General features: G+C 44.9%; 1 protein-coding gene across 5 annotated transcripts in view; it reads right to left on the reverse strand.

Annotated features, from left to right (window-relative positions):
• Positions 1–21,390, reverse strand: part of prrc2b (proline-rich coiled-coil 2B) — a 73,088-nt gene extending 51,698 nt beyond the window's left edge. For all 5 annotated transcript variants that reach the window (XM_059638386.1, XM_048558641.2, XM_048558642.2 and 2 more), the window contains exons 1-9: positions 21,246–21,390; positions 9,829–10,007; positions 8,865–9,042; positions 7,267–7,363; positions 6,795–6,864; positions 5,867–6,010; positions 3,953–4,209; positions 1,409–1,503; positions 631–776 (exon numbers count right to left, since the gene is read on the reverse strand). In XM_059638386.1, the coding sequence (XP_059494369.1) occupies positions 631–776; positions 1,409–1,503; positions 3,953–4,209; positions 5,867–6,010; positions 6,795–6,864; positions 7,267–7,363; positions 8,865–9,042; positions 9,829–9,946 (1,105 nt within the window). In that variant the 5' untranslated portion in view covers positions 9,947–10,007; positions 21,246–21,390. The remainder of the gene's footprint in view (positions 1–630; positions 777–1,408; positions 1,504–3,952; positions 4,210–5,866; positions 6,011–6,794; positions 6,865–7,266; positions 7,364–8,864; positions 9,043–9,828; positions 10,008–21,245) is intronic.
• Between the last annotated feature and the right edge of the window lie 1,664 nt (positions 21,391–23,054).

Consider the following 23,054-nt stretch of genomic DNA (forward strand, 5'->3'; position numbering starts at 1 on the left):
TTTCTGGATCAAAATTCTGGAACTCTCTCCCTATCAGGGCTGTTGGTGCATCCACTCCATAAGGACTGCTGCAGTTCCGAAGGAACCATCTTTTCAAGGCAATTGGACATGAGCATTAAATGTTGTCCCAACTAGTGAAGGCCATACTTCATGAATAAATAACAATTGGCCACTCTAACTGGGTCTAGTCTACCTGTAAATCCAGACCCAAAGCAATATGGCCAACTCCTAAGTGCCCTCTGAAATGGACTGGTATGCTGCACAATTAAAGGCCAATTGAGATGGGCAATAAATCTTGGTTTTTTCAGCAATGGCTACATCCCACAAACGAATGCAGAAGAGAAACAGCTACTTTAGACATATGCAAATTAAACAGAATATACAGCTTTAATTCTGTATGCAGCCATCCAACTCTCTATTGTACACCTCTACAGATTTTCAGACACTGGTGCACGCACTGTGGTGCTTATCACTCTCAATCCATGTAAGAATGTTGAGTAGAAATACAGTGCAAATCAAGTCAAGCACAAAATCAATTATTTCCTATAAATTAAGTACCACAAACACAAGTGCCCATCATCAGTGCTTGGTTAAAGTTCAAGGAGTCTGCATGACACGTTCCCCTCTCACCTGCCCATCCATCTTCTGTCTCAATGTCCAGCTGATCCAGCTCTTTGAGATCATCAGGATTGACAATGGCAGGTCTATCTGTCAGCTCAGCTGGTCGCCGAGTGGGCCTTGCTGGGCGGCTAGGGCGAGTGACACCCCGTGGATACCTGTGAATATCCACATTGGGAAACAATTAATGAAGCACTAATAACGTCAAGATGAAGCATTAACAACTTAAAATCAAACTGAACGGTATGGGGAACAGCCTTTGGTAAGGCAATGTGAAGTGAGTATGCAGTTTAAGTCAGGTGACAACACAACATCTGCCCTTCACCTTGCAGTGTCAGTTTCACGCATGGACTGAAACAAGCACCCTGCTTGTACCAAGGGATTTAGACTTCCAGTTAGAATGCTGTGTAAGTCACCAATGTGCAAGATTAATCTCTCAATACATTTATATTCACCAATCATGGTTAAAATAAAATAAATAACCCAACAAAATAAATAACCCGAATAGATACGTCTGTGAATGGTCTCACGAATATGTAGATTCTATCTGTAATAAATACAAAAGGTAAAATTACCACAGTCCCTGAGGACCATAGGACTGCTGTCTCATTAGGGTCACCACATCTTAGGTGAGAGGAGAGGCTGAGTCGCAGAGTCTTTCAATGGTAACCTCAGCCAGTGAGAGAACACACAGTTGGGATCACACAGCACTGCAAACCAGTAGCCCAGCCAACTGAGCTAACCAATCCCCATAATTAATATGTGCACTGATTGTAAACATATTCCTTACCTAATTGGCTCAGGTGGCTGGAACGGATACTGTAAGGATCCTTGTGGACCAAGGACTGGAGCTGGCTGAGGACTCCGTGATTGTGGTGAGCACATCTGCAGAGAAAAGAAAATCCATTCCAGACATTGACCCTGAGGTGATTAACTGATGAAATCAGATCTTGTGAACAATAAATACATAATCAAATGCACAATATCCACACCCTTCACCCACCGAGAGTGAATAATAATCCTTCAACTACTGAGACTGAACAGCCCCTACGCCCACTGAGAGCAAACAATAGCACCTTCATGCTCCAAGTGAATGATACTGCCTCATCCACATAAGTGAACAATATCGCTTGCTCCATCATGACTCCCAAACCCAAGAATGTACAATTTGTCCTCTCACCCAGTGACAATTAACAATTCCTCCCACCACCACAGTGAAGGTGGAGAGAGCTTTAATAAAATTTCAGCTTGGTAAATGTTCTAAGCATACCTTCAAGATTATGAAGAGAACAGAGGGAATAAATAGGAGTGCAACATGCTTAAGATTCATGCTGTTTCTAATTACAATCCTTTCTGTATGAGATAGGAATGTTAACTACCACATTTGCTGGCACTTAAGGAGGTGGCATTAACATGATTTTCTTCATTTTCTGAATGTAATGCCATGTACAAAGTTAAGTGGGAAAAATTACTGGGCCAGTGTTGCTCTATGTTTAGTGTCACGAATGCTGAATTGACTAAATGATCTTTCTCCATTCCTGCTGAATGTATTAAGCTTTTGTGGCTGGTACATTTTTCTACTTTTGAAGGCCAATAGAACAGCCATTCACACTGTTGGAGGGAAAAGATCAGCACAAATATACCTCTCAAAACAAAACTGCTGTGCATATTATTGGAAACCCATTGACAGGGCAAGATGAACAGTTTCAAGACAAAAGAGGCTGAAATCTGGAGAAGGGCTGGGTGAAGAACAGGTTGAAAAAGCGAAATTTGTGTTTTTCTAAATCATTCCTCAAGCATGTTTGTGGCACTGTAGATTATTGACCAACTAGTATATATTTCAATTTTGGAATAAAATGCTAATCAGCATCAACTCAAAAACATTTACTCAAAAACAACTGTTATTGTCTCTGACATCACAAAGCATAAGCTAGAGAAACACAAACAACTTGTCCTCACTTTTTTTTTAACAAGTTAGCACTAACACGTTTTAATACTATGTTGCTTCACAGCCAGCTATCATCAACCTTTCTACATTTCTTCCACCCGACAAGACCTGCGGTCATGCCGCTGCTGACACAAAATGCTCTGTCCGGTGATGATGCCAATTTGGAAGAACAGAGCTATAATCACTGCAAAATTCTAGTGGGATAGTCTAAAAGCATTCACAAGTTTACTTTACTTTGCTGGAATCCTGATAACAGGAATAAAGCAATTCTGTTTCTCAAATTAAAATGCTGCTCACCACACATCAACAACCGTAATCATGCGAACTCACGCTGTTCAAGTAATGTAAACTGCATTGTACATTTCCCTTTCATTAGAGTATTTTAACAGGTTCTGATTTTGTTAACTGCAGTTAACAGCATAAAGAACCACATCTACTCATCGAAGGGAAGGCCACAAAATCCAACCAAGAGTATGTCAGTGTATCAGGCTTGATCATTTGACACATGGGAACGTTCCTTATATCGTCTCAGAATCTGGGTATCAGTACAATTTTATTTCCTCCTATCTCTTTGGTTTCAAGCCACAGTTCTCATTCCAGTGATGATTTACACACTGCACCTTTCAAGGTAATATTGTCAGGAATGATACAATTTAGAGAGCCTCTGGGAAAGTAGAGGAGTTGTCAGCTAATCACTGTGCCGACAGATGACTATAGATGAATAATTCATCTGGTAAACAGTGCAACTTAAATGAAGCCTTAAAATTCCACATTGCACCACACCTCATGTAAAATTTTACAAAATTTGTAGGACAATCAGAAAAGATAGCAACTAATTGTTTTGCTGTTTCTAATCACAACCCTTTTCCTATCGGATGGGAATGTCCATTAAAATATTTGCTTGCACTTAAGGGAGTGGCTATACCCTTAAACTATCCATAATATGCTCTCCCTCATTCTTGAATCTAGTTTATCTGCCATGTATAAAATTAAGTAGGAAATATCATTGGGCCACCACTACTTTATATTTAGTATCACAGGTGCTTTATTGACAATATGATCTTTCTCCATCCCTAATGTGGCTGGTACAGCTTTCTATTTTTGAACGCAAAGAGAACACCCAGCCTTATCTACAAAGGTAAATGATGTTATAGATAACACTTGGTCTCTGTGACCTGAGGTTGGTTACTACTATGTCAATACTTCCCATTCAACGTCGGTATGCTGACTCTCATGATTTAGCTGCAGGTTTTTGTTGTGAAGTGGCAATGTGGAGCAAGTTTCTAAAATTTCTATGTCAATTTCATTGTAGCCTTATTTATAAACATAAGAACTGAATGCCATGGGCAATATCACAACAATTTACTGGTTCTGCAATTAACTTACAAATGTAGGCAACATATCACGGTAGGTAGAGGGGAACTGGTGAGCCCCAGCCTGCAGTGGTATTCCCAGTCCCCTCCTCAGCGGAGTAGCAGGGCGCAGTGAAGGCTCCTTTGAGTCACTTGACGACACTGGCGTGTGCACTGGATCTTCTTGGTCTGAGCTTTTAGCTTCCACCTCCGGCGGTGGTGGAGGCAGTGGAGTCGGTGCTGTCGTGGGGTTCAGGTTTCGCCCACCGCCCTCCCTCCAAATGGCTACATCTGCAAGCAAAATACAACTGCTCGATTCTAGACTGGTACTCAGGTGTGTATAGATCAAGTATTGAGTCTCCAAACAAGGTGCCACCAGATATATTCCAGTAATTACAGTTTTAAGATCCAAATACAAACCTAATGAACCAGCTAATTGAAACCAGACCTTATCAAACAAAGACGTTTACCATTGAGTGCCTGCGGCAGAGAGGTAGCGGCTCTACCTCTGGGCTAGAAAATCTGGGCTTAAATCCACCTGCTTCAGAGGTGTCATGAAAACTCTGAACAGGTTGATTAGAAAATATCTGAACCATAAACCTCCAAAACGTGCAGGTCCATATAAACTACTTTGCTGTTAACTTCATAGCAACTCACCCTCATTGAGGACTGTTGCGGTGAAGTGGCAGTGTCCCCACCTCTGGGCCAGAAGACTTGTACAAGGTCCCACTTCAGAGGGGTGTACTAACATTTCTGAACAGGTTAATTAGAAAATACCTACAAATTTTATCATGGGGTCACTGGTGGCACAGTGGCAGCACCCTTATTTCTGATTCAAGAGGTACAGGTTCAAGTTCCAGCTGCTCTCAGTGTGCAATACATCTCGCAACAGGTAGATTAGAAAGCTATTTACAGTAGATTAGATAAATCTCTCCAGCCAGTCTACATGGATGCTTAAGAACCGCTACTGATTAGTTGCAATCTGCCATCTTTTTAAGGGCTTTTGTGACACATTAGTAGTGTCCCTGCCTCGGAGCCAGAAAGCCCAGGATCAAGTCCCACCTATTCCAGAAATGCACAGTAAAACCTCTGAACATGTTGATTAAAAATATCTACAAGTTACATCACCTCTTAACTGGTATTCCACAAAGGAGGCAGTTCTGTTAGGATACTTTACTGCGTTTGTGAGAAACATTGATCTCAATGTGACCAGATTTCCTTCACAAAACAAGTTAAAATGTCTAATTATAGATGCGCTATCTCTAAATTCCACAACCAGTTCTGATTTAAGGACTAAATCACACGACATGAGCAAATAGATCTCATTCAGAGACGTCTTTTGTACACCTGCACTGAAAGGAATCAGTTTCCTACTCTCACAAGGTTAGCAGATAAGAGGTTTTTAGCAAGAGTTACTTTTCATGTAGAGTTATTTAAATCAGTTTCCAATTCTTGAGGTTGAAATTATTTGTTCTGCAAAGAACAAGATCTGTACAACAATAATTACTGTCACTTCAAGTAGAAAACAATTGGGCTACTTGTTTGGATATATGCAAAACTGTTTTAATCCAAAGTAGGATTTAGTGTAAGATTCATGGCCTTTTTTGAGCTGGGTGATTATGAGGTTTCAGATTCTTTTAGACATACTGCCGACTGTTTTAGAGCTTTGAAAATATTAGTATCAAAAATGGTATCCTGTCCCAATTGGCAAGTTTCTGAAGTTCAGGGCTCACCATGAGGATTATAGTAAACAAAACCACTGTGTCATCATGTAAAAACTTGGATTTTAGAAACTGAAAGTATTTCTCTTTTATCCTTTGGCATCAGATGTAGAATTCTCTCTGCTATCATTCAGCACTGGTACAAACTTTCCAGACAGACCATAAATACGCCAAAAAACATCTACGCCAGCAGAATGCCAGATCGTGCACATAACTGTGAGCCTTACTCTGTGGGCGGAGGCTTGGTCCTGGCCCATACGACTGATCTGTGGTGTCCTTTTCTTTTCCAGCCTTTTCCTGGTCTCCAGCTGCTTTTAATGTTGGAAATTCCTCTTGAGAGAATGGTAACTGCTTGTTTAATCCTCTTCCACCTGAGACAAACAATAACTAAAAAAATCACTAACAATCAAACACAAGACGACGTCACACAGCTAGTATATGCTTTGTTGCTATCAACGGGAAGAATGGGAGAATAATGAGCCCAGAGGTCAAGAATTTGAATATTAGAATGAAGGAAGCAGCAGAGATGGGTAGGATTAAACCTAAGGCTTTTAGAGAACAACGTTTATAACCTAAACTCCCTGAGGAGCAAGAGAAAGTTAAACCAGTAAAGATGGGGTGATGGACAAAAGACCTGGGAAGCAATATCAAGGACCAAAATATGTTAGGTGACTTGATTACTTTGAAAATCTACACCACATGCCAACCAGCTCATTTTTGGATTTGACAGAGAAGCAAGTCGGGGTAGACAATAAGCAGCCTGCCAGGAAGCAGAATGGCAATAGAAGCCTAATATTGAACATGCTCTGTAGGTTTAACAGTGGGTAGAATGGTCTTCCTGGTGTAGACGAAAAGGTAAGTTAGTTTACAGCAGTTTTCAAGAGGAAGAAGCATGCTACCCCTTCAGCCTCATAACCTTACTGCGAATTGTCTGCTATAAATCCATTGCAAGGGTTTGCCTAGGGAAATGGGTGGAGTTGGAAACATCTGTGTTCAAAATACTGAGCCTTACGCTGTATTAATTTTACTCTACATGCATGATCATCAAAGCACACAATTCATTAATACTGCAACACACACTATTTTCAGCACACTTGTAAAACTGAACATACAGTGGCTAAGTAACCAAAATATGCCAGAAAACAATTAACTCACCTCCTGGTCCTACCGGCTTTGCCTTCAATTGTGCCCATGACTTTGCTCCACCTTGTGCAGAATTTGTGTTCTGTCAATTTTCAGAGGAAGAAAGTCCGTTACATTCCAGGCAACAAACTTCTCCAAACAACCAGCTACTTCCTTTCTTGACGCTGAATCACTAACATGCACCACTATTGATGTGATTCTACATGTTAATCCAATGAAATTGTACTGTAATGCTGAATGTAACATTTCTTTTATTGATATTATTTATTGTGTTTGAAGCAACTTGCTCACATAATATCCCTTACATCAATTTTTCATCCAACAGATTTAAACAGACACTTTAACTCCCATATTAATCTACAACTCTGCACTGAAATGAGACAGGAAAGACCAATTTTGATCAGCCAAATGTTGCCATTTCACACACCACAATGATCCCTCTTGCCCTCCCTGATGAAAGACTTGACAAATGCTTGTACCTTACCTCGTGGACTGGTGCCGGCTTTGGCGCAATGCAGGCAGATGTCTGCGAAGCCGGCTGTGATGGCAACTCTGGCTGCTGTACTACTGACACAGCGGTACTGCAAAACGCAATGTCATATGATCAGCAAAACCACCAGACCAGGCTCTTGTTGGAAGTTTTGAAAGTCAATACAACAAAAGCGAACAGTACCCTTTTTCCAAAATCTGAGTTGTACAGAACATAGGAAAAGGTCAGGTTTGAAAATTGGCAAATAAAAGACTTAACCAAACCACTAACAAGATGAGGCTTGCAGGAAAAAATTAGTTGTAGCTCAGTTTAAAAGAACTGTCAATAGTTTACTTTATACTCATCTTGTTTTAAGATACTGACAGATTTGACTATGGCAATCCCCACATGGTCAGCCTCCCACTTTCCACCATTCACAAACTTCAGCTCATGTAAAACTGTGCTGCCTATATCCCAATTCACATCCAGTCTCATCCAACAATCACCTAGCATATTCACTTTCCAGACATTATTTACAATCCTATATCCAAGACACAAGAGCCGATCAGGACCTCATGGTTTAAATCCTATTCAACGTACAGGTTCATTGAGCGTAAGTCCCAATAAACTGATCTCTAACATACAACCACAGTAATGTGGTTGCTGATATGAGTACCATGGCTATAATTAAAGGTCTAGGAACACGTAATGTCAAATGGTGTACAGCAGATGGCCTCAGCTGCTACTGGACAGGGAAATGTAAAAAATATGCTGCAGCAGCAAAGGAACTCCCAGAGGATCTTAAGGAAATATTCTGAAGGAGAAATCAGTATTTCAGGAGGTAAGGAGACTGAAATAAAATTGGTCAGGACGAGGTCTGCCCCATCCAATATATAAGGGGCTATGCTGCTGTTAACCTGGAGGTACCCCAGCCCCTCCTGCCATGCTGGTGGCAGGGTGGGTGTGTGCGTGTGCCTATGTGTTGGGGTGCTGGGCTTACTTAGTCCTGCCTTCCCTAGTCATTTAATGTTCACGTCACAGAAGTAATCTAAGGTACCATTACCATTTGAGTTCCTTATTAAAGTAGGGAGAAAAATGCTACTCACTACAATGCCAGAGACTGTTATGGCATACTGATAGTCCCTGTCAAACAGACCAATTTCCACATGTCAAATTAGGCAGTGAAAAGCTTCCAGAGATTTGCAAGGATTTTGCTGTAAATCTATGGTTCAGCAGATGCAACAGTTTCTGCCCTTCCCTATTGGGCACGTTGCCTGTACAAAAACCAACTCCCCGCTGGAGAAGAATTTAGCTCTTAAACACAGAGGGCAAAGAGCATCGACTGGCTCTCAATCAACACTGTAGCTGCTTTATAACTACCCTTAAAAGGCACCTGCATTTCTAACACTGCTATGCTATCCCATCCCTACCACTGGGCAATTTAAACAGGAATCCAGCCCAGGGTCACTTCATGTTAGCTAAGCACCCACGATGGCTAATATTTAGAAAAAGGATTTCTATCACTGCCAAGGAGATTAAGTAGAAAACAGACCTCCAAGAGAATTTATTTTAAAAAAAAGCTTAAAATCAAATCGGCAACAAGACAATCTTACTTCTTTTGGTCCTGCTGCTCCTGTTTGCTTGCCCATCCTGTTCCGTCTTTTGGTACAATGGTTACATTCGGGTCGTTTCCTTTGTTTTCAGCCTTTAGGCTGGGAAGATTGGCAGGTGGGGGCATGCGCCGGGCAGCTGCCACTTTGCCAAGACTCTGCAAGCCATGTCGAGGGACAACTGCAACACGGATTTTAAAAAGTTCAGAAGTCACCAGGGAACAACAGGACAGCTGCGCTACTACCTGCACTTAATACCAGAAGGATGCCAAAAAAGGTTCCTAGCTACACAATGAAGAATGATCCAGGCAGCAACTGCAAAAATGTAGCATTAGCACAAAGCATATCTCATTCATAGTGACACTGTAGTTGCAAGTATATCACACCCCACAGAACTCTTATAATATTACAAGATCTTAGCTTAACTTATTGTAACTCCAATCACAGATGTAAAACTATTGATCTGCAAGAACAGACATAAAATTAGCAAATCTTTATGTTTAAATGCTAAATACAAGATTCAACCGTGGTGCAGAAACTTTATTTAAAAAATAGTTTGGATATTTCAGCAGCCCTGGAATTCCTGGGCTACAATGCGGCGTTTGGAATTTGAATGCGCTGTATGATCATCAAAAATGTAGAGTATATACAAGGGAAACACAAAGAAAGTCAAGAACTCAATGGGGCGAATGGAGTGGGGATGAGAGAGAGAAAAACAGTGATCAAGACTGAGTAGGGAGACAGTACATGTGATATGCCGAATATACATGCCAACACTGTAATTGAAGACAGATTAGGTCTCAACAGCAATTATTTGGATAGTGGACAGAGGGTTTGTGAGTGCCACCACAGAACCTAGTACAGCTTGCTGCCATCAGGAATCAAAAACAGGCAGAGATGCTTAACCCCGAATGGAAACACAAATCCCAGTAAACCCTGGACCTGGTTGAGTCTCCTTGTTACATACCTCCTGAATGCTTTTGGGTTTCTAGTGACTTTCCTTTGTATTTATCGAACAGACTGAGAGAGGAGTACTTCGATTTTCCATCCTTCCCCCTGGTAGTTTGCCCCAAACGATCTGACATTGCGCTGGAATGTCATCGAGTATGGTGGTTGTTTTCAGCACCGCTGAGAGCGTGCCGCTCACTGAGGGATAAAACACAGAAATGTTACTCAGAAAAAAGCTTCATTCCCCAATTTTAATCTGAACACAGTAAACCCACTGCTGTTCCCTAAAAGAAATGACAACAGTGAATACAATCCAAGGGCTCCAAGAGCAGTAAAGACTCATCAACAATACTATAATTCCCCATGCTGAGTCAATGCCTTGATCACTGAGGACAGCGCTCAACCTGACTAAAAGCCGATGTTGGAAATAACTACATCAAAAAAATGGTGTCATCACAGCTGTTACTAGCCATAATACCACAAATGGCTGAATATTTCTCAGACTCGAGTTTATAGCCCTTCTAGGGTACACAGGCCTGTGTTAGTTGCTCCTTACTATTCTTTATGGTTATCTCTTGTGACAAGTATAAACGAGTATTGTATTACTGATCCTGAACAGCAGATAGGAATTACACAAAAGGAAAGCAAATCAGGAAGCAGACCAGAAGAACCTTTCGGATGCCTTTCAAAGAACCTTCACTGCCAGCAGACTATATCATTAGCTGAATGCCCCAGGGAACTCCTGACGCATCTCTATTCAAACCTTTGCCAAAATATGAACACAGCAAGCATGACATGCAAGTGTTTCGAGTAAATACTATCTCACTTTCCCTATCCTTCGCATGTAGGTTTGTTTTGATGCAATATGAACCATGAACCTCACCTGGAGGTGATCTCGGCCATCAATGAAGCACAACAGGCCTAAAGGGGTTGGCACCCTTCAGTCCTCTTGGATGTTGACTGTTCTGTCAAATGCAGATTAGTTCACTACTGCTAAGTCCAAGATCCAAATTTTTTTTCCAGAACACAATCTCCCTTACATTCTCACCCTAAAATAGGTAAAGGCTGAGCAGGAATTTCTTTACTCGCGAGGTGGTAAATCATTGGAATTCTTTACCACAAGGACTGTGAAAGCTCAATCACCTAAGTTCAAGGTAGACACTGGTAAATTTCTAATTACTAATGACATCAAGGAATATAAGATTAGTATGAGAAGGAGATGTTGAGATAGTTGATCAGCCATGCTCAAGAATGACAGGGCGAGTCCGAGGGGATTATGATCTCTGATCATATATTTCCTATGTTGAGATAAACCAAACTGCCTCTCCAATGGTTTCACTGGTTTAAGTACTGAATACCTCGTGCAAGGGATCGTTATCAGGAACTGCACTGTTCCTGCCTACTATCAGATGCTTAAGTTCGATAACCTAGTAATGACAGCACTGGATTAGCAAACCAAAGGCACAGAAAACAAACCATTCCACAACAAATTGCGAAACTGAATTCAATAGATCTTGTAATTTGGGCCAGGCTGTTACACTACAGACAACCAGATACTAAAGAATAAAAACTGAGTCTAATTTTTACACACTAATTTACAACAACTCATTACAAACACAAACCCACATCATAAAAGCAGATATTAAAAGAAGGCAAAATCTCTATAATTAATCTGGCATCTCTGCTGTTGTCTTGTGCTGAAGTGATAGTGTCCCTACTTCTGAATCAGAAAGCCCAGATTCAAGTCCCACCTGCCCCAGGATGGTATGTCATTACAGTGATTAAAACAAAAACTAGCCAACCAGTTCACTGTCATCCGTGACTGTGGAACTGGATTCCAGCAAGGACTAACAGTTTTGGGATAAGAAGCAAAAAATGCAGTGCTAAAGAAGAAGGAACTAAGTTAGAGAGACCAGAAGCCTGATATTCCTAGGCATGGAGATAATATTTAAAAACCTAGTAAGACCTACAGTCTTTTTTCCTAGACAAACTCCACAACATTACTTCTCCGACTCATTATACAGAGGCCCTTTAGTATCATAAAAAGCTTAAATGTATTACCACAGTACATCATTCCCTGAAGACAATTCAGTGATAACAGTAATGAATAACTTCCACAGATGATGTTTCGAATTAGTTTACAGTTGAACCTGTTACACATAGTATTAAAGCAACATACACTCAAGTATTTGAAAAAAGTCTGGCGCACGTTTTAGTAAAACTTTATCACTAGTTCGAATCCATGGAATGAAAAACACAAGTTTCCTATAAAAATGTAAGGCTGCTTCAGAGTAGAGACTGCAATACATCGTGTACCTGTGACAATAGGACCAATAGAGACTACTCAGAATATAATTTGGTGGTGATTAATTTTGCTGTTTTCCTCCAATGAACATTTAGGTTGCAGACTCAACAGTCCAGGTTTTTTTTGTCTATTAGGGCTCTGAGCAGGCTGCAATATCACTGATCTACAGAAATTGATTCTCAGCCAGTAATCATCTCAAAACAGAAATGTTACCACTGGGATTCAGTTATCTCAGTTAACACAATTATTAGTATACAGCAGTCACTGAATGTAATGCCAGGATTAATAAAGGCTATTAAAGACTGTTAATAAAGACTGGGAAATGATTGACTTGACAGGAGATTGACCATAATTAACAATATTCCATCAAACCATGGTCAGCTCCTCAAAAAGATAACCATGATCCAAACGGCTCCCTCTCAGATCAGAACTAATATAAGCAAAAAAATCTTAGACCAAAGATCAGCTGCAATCAGTTATGGACTGCCAATAAAAGGTGAGATATTACCCCGATGAAATGTCACATTACGATGATTCTCAGAAAGAGAAACAGTGCTTGCCTTTATGGAGGAAATCACCTGATCAATTTAAGGATTTTCTTAGAGAGCCCCCAAGGAGTGAGGATGATTTACTTCAATTTAGTTTGCTGATGGTTGATAGGCCCACTGAGTGATCTTCAGACTCCACCACATCAGGGTCGGTGGCACTCAAAGGGTCAGGTGGAAGGCATGTTTGGAAGTCAGTGCAATTTCTCTATTATCGCGACTTTACCTCTGGATATTACCATGAAGTCTCTCACTGCCTTCCTGAATACATCATCTTTATTCTGGTCTGTTATAGATCAGAGTTTTCCATCAGTCAGTAGGGTTGTTGGACTTTTAGAGATGCTTGACTTCACGCGGTTTGCTTTCAAGACATCCCTAAAGCATTTCTTCTGCTGCCCTAGGAGTCACACACATGACTGAATTCCGAATAGTTACTCTGAACGTCCGATATTAAGTACACAAAAAGAGTCCCTCCCAATGGAGCTGATTTTGGGCAATTAACGCCTGGCAGGTTGGTTTGAGAAAGGACAATGCTGTGGAGTTGCCTCTCTTTCCACTGGATTTGAAGAACCTATCACACGCACTGGTGTTGGTACTTCTCCTGTGTTTTAAAGGTATCTGCAATAGGATGATCAAGCCTCGAAACATACAGCAGCATGGGGGTTACTGCTGCCAGTAAACTGCGACCTTTTGTTTATGATCTGCAATCTTGGTCCTCAAATATTCTTACCCCAATCAGTTAAAAGGTTGAGTTGGCACAATGGAGACAATTATGAATTTTGTTACTATAAATGATGACTTTGACTTTGGCAAGAAAGTGAGATAACTGACAAAATTGCTCACTGGACGAAGTTCAAACATCACTGCACACTGAGAATGGAAGAAAGAGTCAGATGGAACATTTTCAGTCAAATGAAACTGTGGAAGGAGGATTGATGCTGCAAGTGAGGTGGAGAGGTGAAGGTCACCAATGAAAAGTGAGGACTGAATAGTTTGGCCCAAGAGTCAAAGAATTCTCTCAAAGATCATTTAACTCTCAGGTGTGTTCCATTATCCAATTATATAAAGGCTCATTTTTATCTCAATTCCATCTACCTGCTGGCTTCTAACATTGCTGTAAATTTCATCTGAATTGCAATCTCTCAAGTTTTTGGTTGTTAAATATTGAGGTCCATTTATTTCCATAAAAAGAGATATCGTGGGGACTGAGCAATCTGGCTTTCTGAAGCAAACAGTTATTGACTTCTCATTGTATAGTAACGTAATCACATTTGAGGTCGCCTCAGAGTGCTTACTGCAAACAAATTCTTTTGAAATGTTACGATTGTTGCTGTGAAGGCAAATGACACAACCAATCTTTGCAAAGCAAGATCCCACAAACAGCAGAGATAATGGGAACTGCAGATGCTGGAGAATCCAAGATAACAAAGTGTAGAGCTGGATGAACACAGCAGCCAAGCAGCATCTTAGGAGCAAGATGCTGCTTGCCCTGCTGTGTTCATCCAACCCTACACTTTGTTATTCCACAAACAGCAACTGAAACAATTATCCAGTGATTTAAGGTTCATTCATTCTGGTTGAGTGAGGGGCACTGACCAGGGCTGCCTGATGTTTTTGGGGTCTTGGAAGTTCACAAAAACCAATAGTTAGGGCCTGGTTTTGGTACATCTGATAGTTGGTACTTCACAAAATGCAGTGCTATCTCTGAGCATTGAAGCCCTGATGTGCAGCTGGATTTAAAATTAAAAATGCATCCACTGGTATTCAGCAAAAAGTATAACATCAGTACACTCACATACTACTGCTATCTTTATGAAGGGCTGGATAAGAACCATGCTATTTCAAGACAACGCATAGCAGGTAACCATCAACAGGGAGCAGAAAGTGTGAGAAGAAAACAAAGATTTCTATATAGGATTCTTCTGTCTAGTACTGGCTGCAATTGACTGCTGGTCCTTTAAAAATATTTTAACCAATCTCCCAAATTCAGGTTGCAAAGGTTTAAAAATAACTGCACACAGTGCACTCTGCAAGGTACAAGTGGAGACAGCTCCTGTATAGCTCCAGCTGTACAATTAATATCCTTCAAAAGTCGATTCGAAGAAAACTGTCGCAGAATAAGCCACATTGCAGGTACTTTGAGGTTGCCCTGGACTATAGTGTCACAGACTAAGAACACCAGGAAAAGGACCAGAGGAAATATAATCCTGAAATTTAGTAAGTGCACTTCGTACTGCTCACTTTTCACATGTGAACTCCTCTGCAGAATACTGCTGTCTTGAGGCAGACAGAAGCTACATTAAGTGCTCAGACAGCGCTCTCAACACAATGTGGATCATTAGTGACATGTTAAAATCAACACCTGTACAATGGGTCCCAATCTGCGTAACATCCAACCTCCTTTTCTGCCAGAAGACGTGAACCAATCCGAAATGAAGCCAACATAGAGCTACCAAATTCAGAAAGATCTTGAGAGCCTACCAAATACAAGCCTTACTGGAAGTCTGCAAATACTTCGAGTAATGGAAGTTTTGACAAAAATACACATTCTCTGATCTGTGGGCTCAAACCAATGTCATTAATCTTGACATGGGGAATGATCTGACGAGACAGTCTCTACAGTTTGACATCCCTCAAACACACAGGATCTATACTCCACAAAATGCTCTGGGCCTGTACATCTCTGTTTCTTCACTAATGGAATTTCAAGGGCAGCTCAGCATGTGAATGCAAACCTGGATCAAACAGTTCCCTATGATGTGAATGGCCTACAACCATTCACTGCAGGATTCGTAGAAACATTGTACTTGGCAGAAACTAGCTATTTTGCCCTTCAAGTTTATTCTGCCATTCAATAAGATTATAGCTTTGGTTGTAGTCTCATCTTCACATTCCTGTCTGCAACCCATAACTCATGACTCCTTTGCTTTTCAAAAATCATACTCAGCCTTGAATAAATTTAAAGACCCAGCCTCTACTACTGAGGAAGATAATTCCATACCCTAATGACCCTTAAAGAGAGAAACATTTGTATTTCTGTCTAAATTGAAAAACTTCTTGGTCTCAAACGATTTTCTCTAGTTCCAATCTCCCCGACAAGAGGAAACATTTTCCAGGTATCCAGACTATCCTGCCCCCTCAGGATGTTACACATTTCAATGAGATCACTTCACGTTCTTCTAAACTTTAATGGATTCAGGCCTAATCTGTTCTACCTTTCCTTGTAAAATAAGCTCTTCATCCCAGGAATGAGTCATAGAGTCATACAACACACAATCCATCTAACAGCACAGTGCTGCAACTAGACAGCCCAACTCGCATTTAGCAGAACGGGCAGATAAGTGGCAGAGGAATTTAACACAGAAGTGAAAGTTGATGATTTTAGCTGAAAGAATAAGGAAAGACAACATAGACTTATTGTCACAAGTTGTAAAGAAGATGAAGGGATAAATGAATATGCATAGACGTAAAGCTGGCAGAACATACATGAATAATTGGTAAAGTATACAAGATCTTGGGCTTTACCATTACAAAAACAGGCAGGGCAATTTTGCACAAACTTTATAAAGATACAAATACCTTAAATGGATCAGCTTTACACTTTCAATCCCCATGGGGATTCAAGTCTAGTCGTGGGTACATGCCCAAAGTAGAGTTCTTTGGATTAGGAATCTCCCCTGTTTAGATATATGAATGAAGGGACAAACTTTAGCCAAGTCAGAAGACAGGTCAGGCTGCATGTAATACAGTGTGGAGTTGGAGGAACACAGCAGGTCAGGCAGCATCAGAGGAGCAGAAAAACTGATGTTTCACACCGAGACCCCTTCATCAGGACTCTTCAGAGCAAAGTGGAAATCTGGAACCCTCTTCTCCTCTCTTCATCCCCAAAAAAAACAAACTATTGAGGCTAGGGGTCAATTGAAAATGTTAATATGGCATCTGATAGAACTTTATTTGAAACAGGGATTTAAAGATAATGGAACCAAGGGAATGAGATAGGGAAAAGATACAGAACATCCACGACCTTGCTGCATAGTGGAACAGGCCTGCATGTCCTCCACCTGTTCATCTATCATAGTTTAGCACCATTAGACATGGGAATTGAGCGGAATGCAGAAAATTTAGCTACTTTTGATTAGAATAAAAATGGAACGATGGGCAGAATTTCTATCACTCACTGGTTAGGCCTCAGCTCCTGAAGGTTTGAGTTATAAAGGAGAGACTGGATAGGCTGGGACTTTTCTCACTGCAGTATAGGAAGTTGAGAGGTGGCCTCATAGAGAGGTTCATAAAATAATGAGCTGTATAGGTAAGGTGAATGCCGGGTTTTTTTTCTCCTAGGGTAGGGGATTTCAAGACTAGTGGGTGTATTTTTAAGGTGAGAGGCGAGAGATTTAAAAAAAGACATGGGGGCAATTTTATTTTTTACAGAGAATGGTTTGTGCATGTAGAACGAAATTCCAGAGGAAGCGGTGGATGCAGGTACAGTTACAACACTTTAAAGACATTTAGATAAATACATGAATAAGAAATGTTTGGAGGGATATGGGCCAAGCACAGGCAGGTGGGACTAGTTTATTTTGGGATTATGGTCAGTGTGGACTGGTTGGGCTGAAAGGTCTGTTTCCATCCTGAATGACTCTGACTCCAAATGTCTGAATCTGGCAGTACAATACCGGAAGGAAATCAAAGTCTTGGAGATGGTGAAGAGGTTTTACTCAGGCAGCACCAGGGGTGAGAGATTTTGACTGCAACTGACCAGGAGAGGAGTCACTGCCTGAAGATGTGATGGAAGCAGGGTTCAACAGTAACTTTCAGTGGAGAAATGGGCAAATAGTTGAAGAGGACATGCCTGAAGAGGAGCGAGGACAAAGTTGCGCTTGTGAGGGACTCTTTCCAACAGCTAGCAGAGGCACAAAAGTTGGAAGGCCTCAAACTGTGCAGCATGATTATGGCACAGTCAGGGCCTCACAGTTTAACCTCATTTCAAAGAATACTTCTAAATAATAAGTGGGCAAGCAGACGTACACTATGTCTCAGAGCATCCTGATTCCACAACACCATTCTAAACAGGTCACAATTTTTGCTTTCACAATCAGTTGCTCCCAAACCCCACTGATTTGTTTGCTTAGATGAAAATTTTTGCTAAGTTTAATTGCTCTCAACATGAAGACTCTCAACACTAAGTTCCACAATTTCACAATCACAGACATGCACAACTCACTCACTCAATAGCACCACAGCTAGCAAGGCCTTTCATCCAGCTCAAAATGCTTTAATGCTTCCCTCTCACTGTCACCCAGAGCCACCTCCTCCCTGCAGTCTCTGTCGCAACTGAGTGCGCTGGAGGAGCTTCAAGTATTTGCAATTCACAGTGCCTAAGATGGATTCGACACTGATGAACTGTCTGAAGAAACTGGGGAATTATGCAGAAAATTCCACTTTCGATTCAGTGCCATCACAAGGATTTCACGAGGAGGGTGGCATTCTATGCGGTAATCCGCTGGAAGTGCTGCATTGTCAGAGGAGCTTGTCCTTTGAATGAGACCTTAAACAGAAGCTGTCTGCCTGCTCTACACAATCTGTGTGTTGTCTGAGATCTAGTGACAATGCTTGAAAAGAAGCAGACAATTTGCTTGGAGTTTGATTCTCCCTTTACCATCAGCAAATGCTGATGAATTGATCAGGCACATCAGTGCTTCCTTATAGTCTGAGGAGGATGGTGTGAACTGATCAGGATAAAAGCCAGACATTATCAGAGACATAACAACAACTGAAAGGTTCAGGCTAAATTACTGCAGCTGCAAACAATACAGGATAACTTGCTGCCTTCCTAACCTACCACTAATACAGGGGAACAGAGACGGGGACACAAAATCTTTCATGACTGGCTATCAGTACAATTCTTAAATTCAGCATCACACACAACATGGACAAAACAGACGCAGGAATCTCACCCTCCCCACAACTCCACAAAATCCCAGAATCCAAACCAGAGGAGTGACCGCATCACAAGGGAACGTAGGGTTACCAGAGAGCACTCAGGGGCAGGTTCAGTATTCAAAAAGGGGTAGGATATGGAGGGGAGGGAGATATCCAGTGTCCAAACAGTGGGGAGGGGGGTACTGATGTCCTGCATTCAGGGGAGCTGCCCACACTTTTTTTTTGGCGGGGGGGATGGAAGTGGGTAGGTTGGTGGCTCCAGTAACCAGGGGATGTCCAGTGTCCAAAATGGCTGGTATATCCAATTTCCAGTGGTGTGGGTGTTGGGAACATACATAATTGAGATGAGAGGGGGTTTCGAATCTGTGAAGAGAAGGAATGTCATGGGGAGACAAGGGGGTACTGGGCAGCATTGGGGAGGGGGTGCAGCTGTGTCTGCGATGATATCCATTGGTGGTCGGGGTCCTGGGAAAGGGGATGAAGGGGATTGGGGAGTTAGGGGATGGAGGGTTTGGGGGATGGAGGATATTGGGGGGATCGGGGAGGGATGGGGGATATTGGGGGGATCGGGGATGGGGGATATTGGGGGGGGATCGGGGAGGGGGGATATTGGGGGGGGATCGGGGAGGGGGGATATTGGGGGGGATCGGGGAGGGGGGATATTGGGGGGGATCGGGGAGGGGGGGATATTGGGGGGGATCGGGGAGGGGGGGATATTGGGGGGGATCGGGGAGGGGGGGATATTGGGGGGGATCGGGGAAGGGGGGATATTGGGGGGGGATCGGGGAAGGGGGGATATTGGGGGGGGATCGGGGAAGGGGGGATATTGGGGGGGATCGGGGAAGGGGGGGATATTGGGGGGGGTGGGGGAGGGGGGGGATATTGGGGGGGGTGGGGGAGGGGGGGGATCGGGGAGGGGGGGATCGGGGAAGGGGGGATATTGGGGGGGGTGGGGGAGGGGGGGGTGGGGGAGGGGGGGATCGGGGAGGGGGGGATCGGGGAGGGGGGGATCGGGGAGGGGGGGATCGGGGAGGGGGGGATATTGGGGAGGGGGGGATCGGGGAGGGGGGGATCGGGGAGGGGGGATCGGGGAGGGGGGATCGGGGAGGGGGGGATCGGGGAGGGGGGGATCGGGGAGGGGGGGATCGGGGAGGGGGGGGATCGAGGGGGGGGATCGAGGGAGGGGATCGAGGGAGGGGATCGAGGGGGGGATCGGGGGGATCGAGGGGGGGATCGGGGGGATCGAGGGGGGGAGGGGGGATCGAGGGGGGGATCGAGGGGGGGAGGGGGGATCGAGGGGGGGAGGGGGGATCGAGGGGGGGAGGGGGGATCGAGGGGGGGGAGGGGGGATCGAGGGGGGGATCGGGGGAGGAGGGGGGGATCGGGGGAGGAGGGGGGGATCGGGGGAGGAGGGGGGGATCGAGGGGGGGAGGAGGGGGGATCGAGGGGGGGATCGAGGGGGGGAGGGGGGGATCGAGGGGGGGAGGGGGGATCGAGGGGGGGAGGGGGGGATCGAGGGGGGGAGGGGGGGATCGAGGGGGGGATCGGGGGATCGAGGGGGGGAGGGGGGGATCGAGGGGGGGAGGGGGGATCGAGGGGGGGAGGGGGGGATCGAGGGGGGATCGAGGGGGGGAGGGGGGATCGAGGGGGGGAGGGGGGATCGAGGGGGGGAGGGGGTGATCGAGGGGGGGGAGGGGGGGATCGAGGGGGGAGGGGGGATCGAGGGGGGGAGGGGGGATCGAGGGGGGGAGGGGGGATCGAGGGGGGATCGAGGGGGGGAGGGGGGATCGAGGGGGGGAGGGGGGATCGAGGTGGGGAGGGGGGATCGACGGGGGGGATCGAGGGGGGAGGGGGAAATCGAGGAGGGGGGATCGAGGAGGGGGGGTAGGGGGATCGAGGAGGGGGGGTAGGGGGATCGAGGAGGGGGGGTAGGGGGATCGAGGAGGGGGGGTAGGGGGATCGAGGAGGGGGGGTGGGGGGGGATCGAGGAGGGGGGGTGGGGGGGGTCGAGGAGGGGGGGTGGGGGGGATCGAGGAGGGGGGGGTGGGGGGGGATCGAGGAGGGGGGGTGGGGGGGGATCGAGGAGGGGGGGTGGGGACGGTAGGGGAGGGGGAGGGGTGGAGGAGGGGGTAGGGGTGGAGGGGTAGGGGTGGAGGGGTAGGGGTGGGGGGTAGGGGTGGGGGGTAGGGGTGGGGGGGTAGGGGTGGGGGGGTGGGGGGTAGGGGAGGGGGGGTGGGGGAGGTGGGGAGGGTAGGGGAAGGTAGGTGAGGGGGGAGGGGTGGGGGGGGTAGGGGAGGAGGGTGGGGAGATCGAGGGGGTGGGGTTGGGGAGGGGGAGGGGGGGTATCGGGGGTCCCAGGGGGCTGAGGGTAACCCTGTGAGGGAGGGTAATCCGGGGGGGGGGGGGGTCGGGAGAGTTGGGATGGTGTGGTGTCCCGGGGGTGGGGTGGGGTGGAGGGGCAGGGTGCCCCGTAGGCGGCGGAGGGGGGGGGGGGGCAGTGGGTGGATATACGGAGAGGGGGATTTATTTTTCTCTCGCAGGGAGATCGGGGAGAAAATGGCGGCCGGATGCCACCGGGAACAAAGCAGCCGAAAGTCCCGGGATTTGAAACAAGAAAAGACTTTTCACAACAGAAATACCGACCTTGGCTCGTTCTCGGGGTTTAATCCGACACAATTCGCACAGCAAAAAGGAACTAACACCGATCCGCAGGCCGATGGAGACGGATAGGAAAGAATCCTGGGCCTACGCGAAAGGATTAAACTGAAAACCGACTCCGGCCTCTCAAACCGGCCGCAGTGATTGAGGCGCAGCGCCGGCGCCCCACCTGGCGGCCGGAGGCGGGACTGCAGTTACAGCGCCGGCGTTCCACCTGGCGGTCGGAGACAGCACTACAGTCGCTGCGCTGGCGCCCCACCTGGCTGCCGGACATGGTACTGCAGAGGCTGCGCCGTTTCTCCACCTGAGGTGACACAGCAACAACTGCGCTGGCGCTCCACCTGGTGGCATGAGGTAGAGCTTCAGGAACTCAGACAAGGTCCTTATCACTGATAATGGGAACTGCAGATGCTGGAGAATCCAAGATAATAAAATGTGAGGCTGGATGAACACAGCAGGCCCAGCAGCATCTCAGGAGCACAAAAGCTGACTTTTCGGGCCTCGATCCTTCATCAGAAAAGGGGGATGGAGAGAGGGTTCTGAATTAAATAGGGAGAGTGGGGGAGGCGGACCGAAGATGGAGAGAAAAGAAGATAGGTGAGATGCTGCTTGGCCTGCTGTATTCATCCAGCTTCACACTTTGTTATCTAAGGTCCTTATCACTGTTACAAGTGTGGAGAAGACAATGCAAAAGTTTATGGGAGAGCACAAAAGTTGGCAGCGTTGTAAATTGTGAAAAGAACAAGTTGCTGCAGTGCATGATTAGGTGGGAGTTGAAAGTTGGAGAAGTGTGAAATGATGCATTTTGGCACAAAGAAAATTCTTAAAGGAGGTGCAGGAGCAGAGAATCTATGTCAATAAAGGTGTCAGGTTGGAGATATGAGTTAATAACAAAACAGACAAGCTACAATTATGTAGAGTATAACAACAAGGAGGCCACGCTGAATTTAGAACAAAACACCGGTCAGCCCTCAGCTGGAATACTGGTTACAGTTCTGGGCATTACATTAAAAGAAGCATTATGGGGAGCGATGGTGGTATTTTCACTGGATAGTTAATCCAGAGACCCAGGAAATGCTCTGGGGACCCGGGTTCGAATCCTGCCACAGCAGATTAGATTTCAAAAGATGTCTGAAATTAAGGACTAAGTAAAAACCGAAAAAACTATGGATGATGCAAATCAGAACCAAAAACAGAAATTGCTGGAAAAGCTCAGTGGGTCTGGAGGAAGGGTCACCATCTCCTCACAGAGGAGATCTGGCAGCATCTGTGAGGAGATGGTGACCCTTCCTCCAGACCCACTGAGCTTTTCCAGCAATTTCTGTTTTTGGTTCTGGAGTTAAGGGCTTGAAAATAATGACCATGAATTCATTGCCGATTGTTGGAAGAACACATCAGGCTCACTAATGTCCTTTAGGGAAAGAAATCAGCGGTCCTTACGCTGGCCTACATGTGACTCCAGACCCACAGCAATGTGGTTGGCTCTTGACTGCCCTCTGGGTGATTAGGGATGGGGCAATAAATGCTGCCCTGGCCAGTGACACCCTCATTCTGTGAATGAATTTTGTTCAAAGAGAATGCATTGGAGTGAGGATTAGAAGGGGGTTTATGGAAATGATTCCAGGGATGAGGAAAGATTGGAGATTTTCCTCGGAGAGGAGAAAGCTAAGAGGAGATTTAATAGAACTTTGCAAAATTGTGAATGGTCTGGACAGAGGGGATAGGTACGAGCTGGTCCCCCTCATAAACAGGTCGAGAACCAGACACCATGGATTACAGAGGTTCTGCACAAGA

Source organism: Stegostoma tigrinum, chromosome 29 (assembly GCF_030684315.1).
Source record: "Stegostoma tigrinum isolate sSteTig4 chromosome 29, sSteTig4.hap1, whole genome shotgun sequence".
Taxonomy (NCBI): domain Eukaryota; kingdom Metazoa; phylum Chordata; class Chondrichthyes; order Orectolobiformes; family Stegostomatidae; genus Stegostoma; species Stegostoma tigrinum.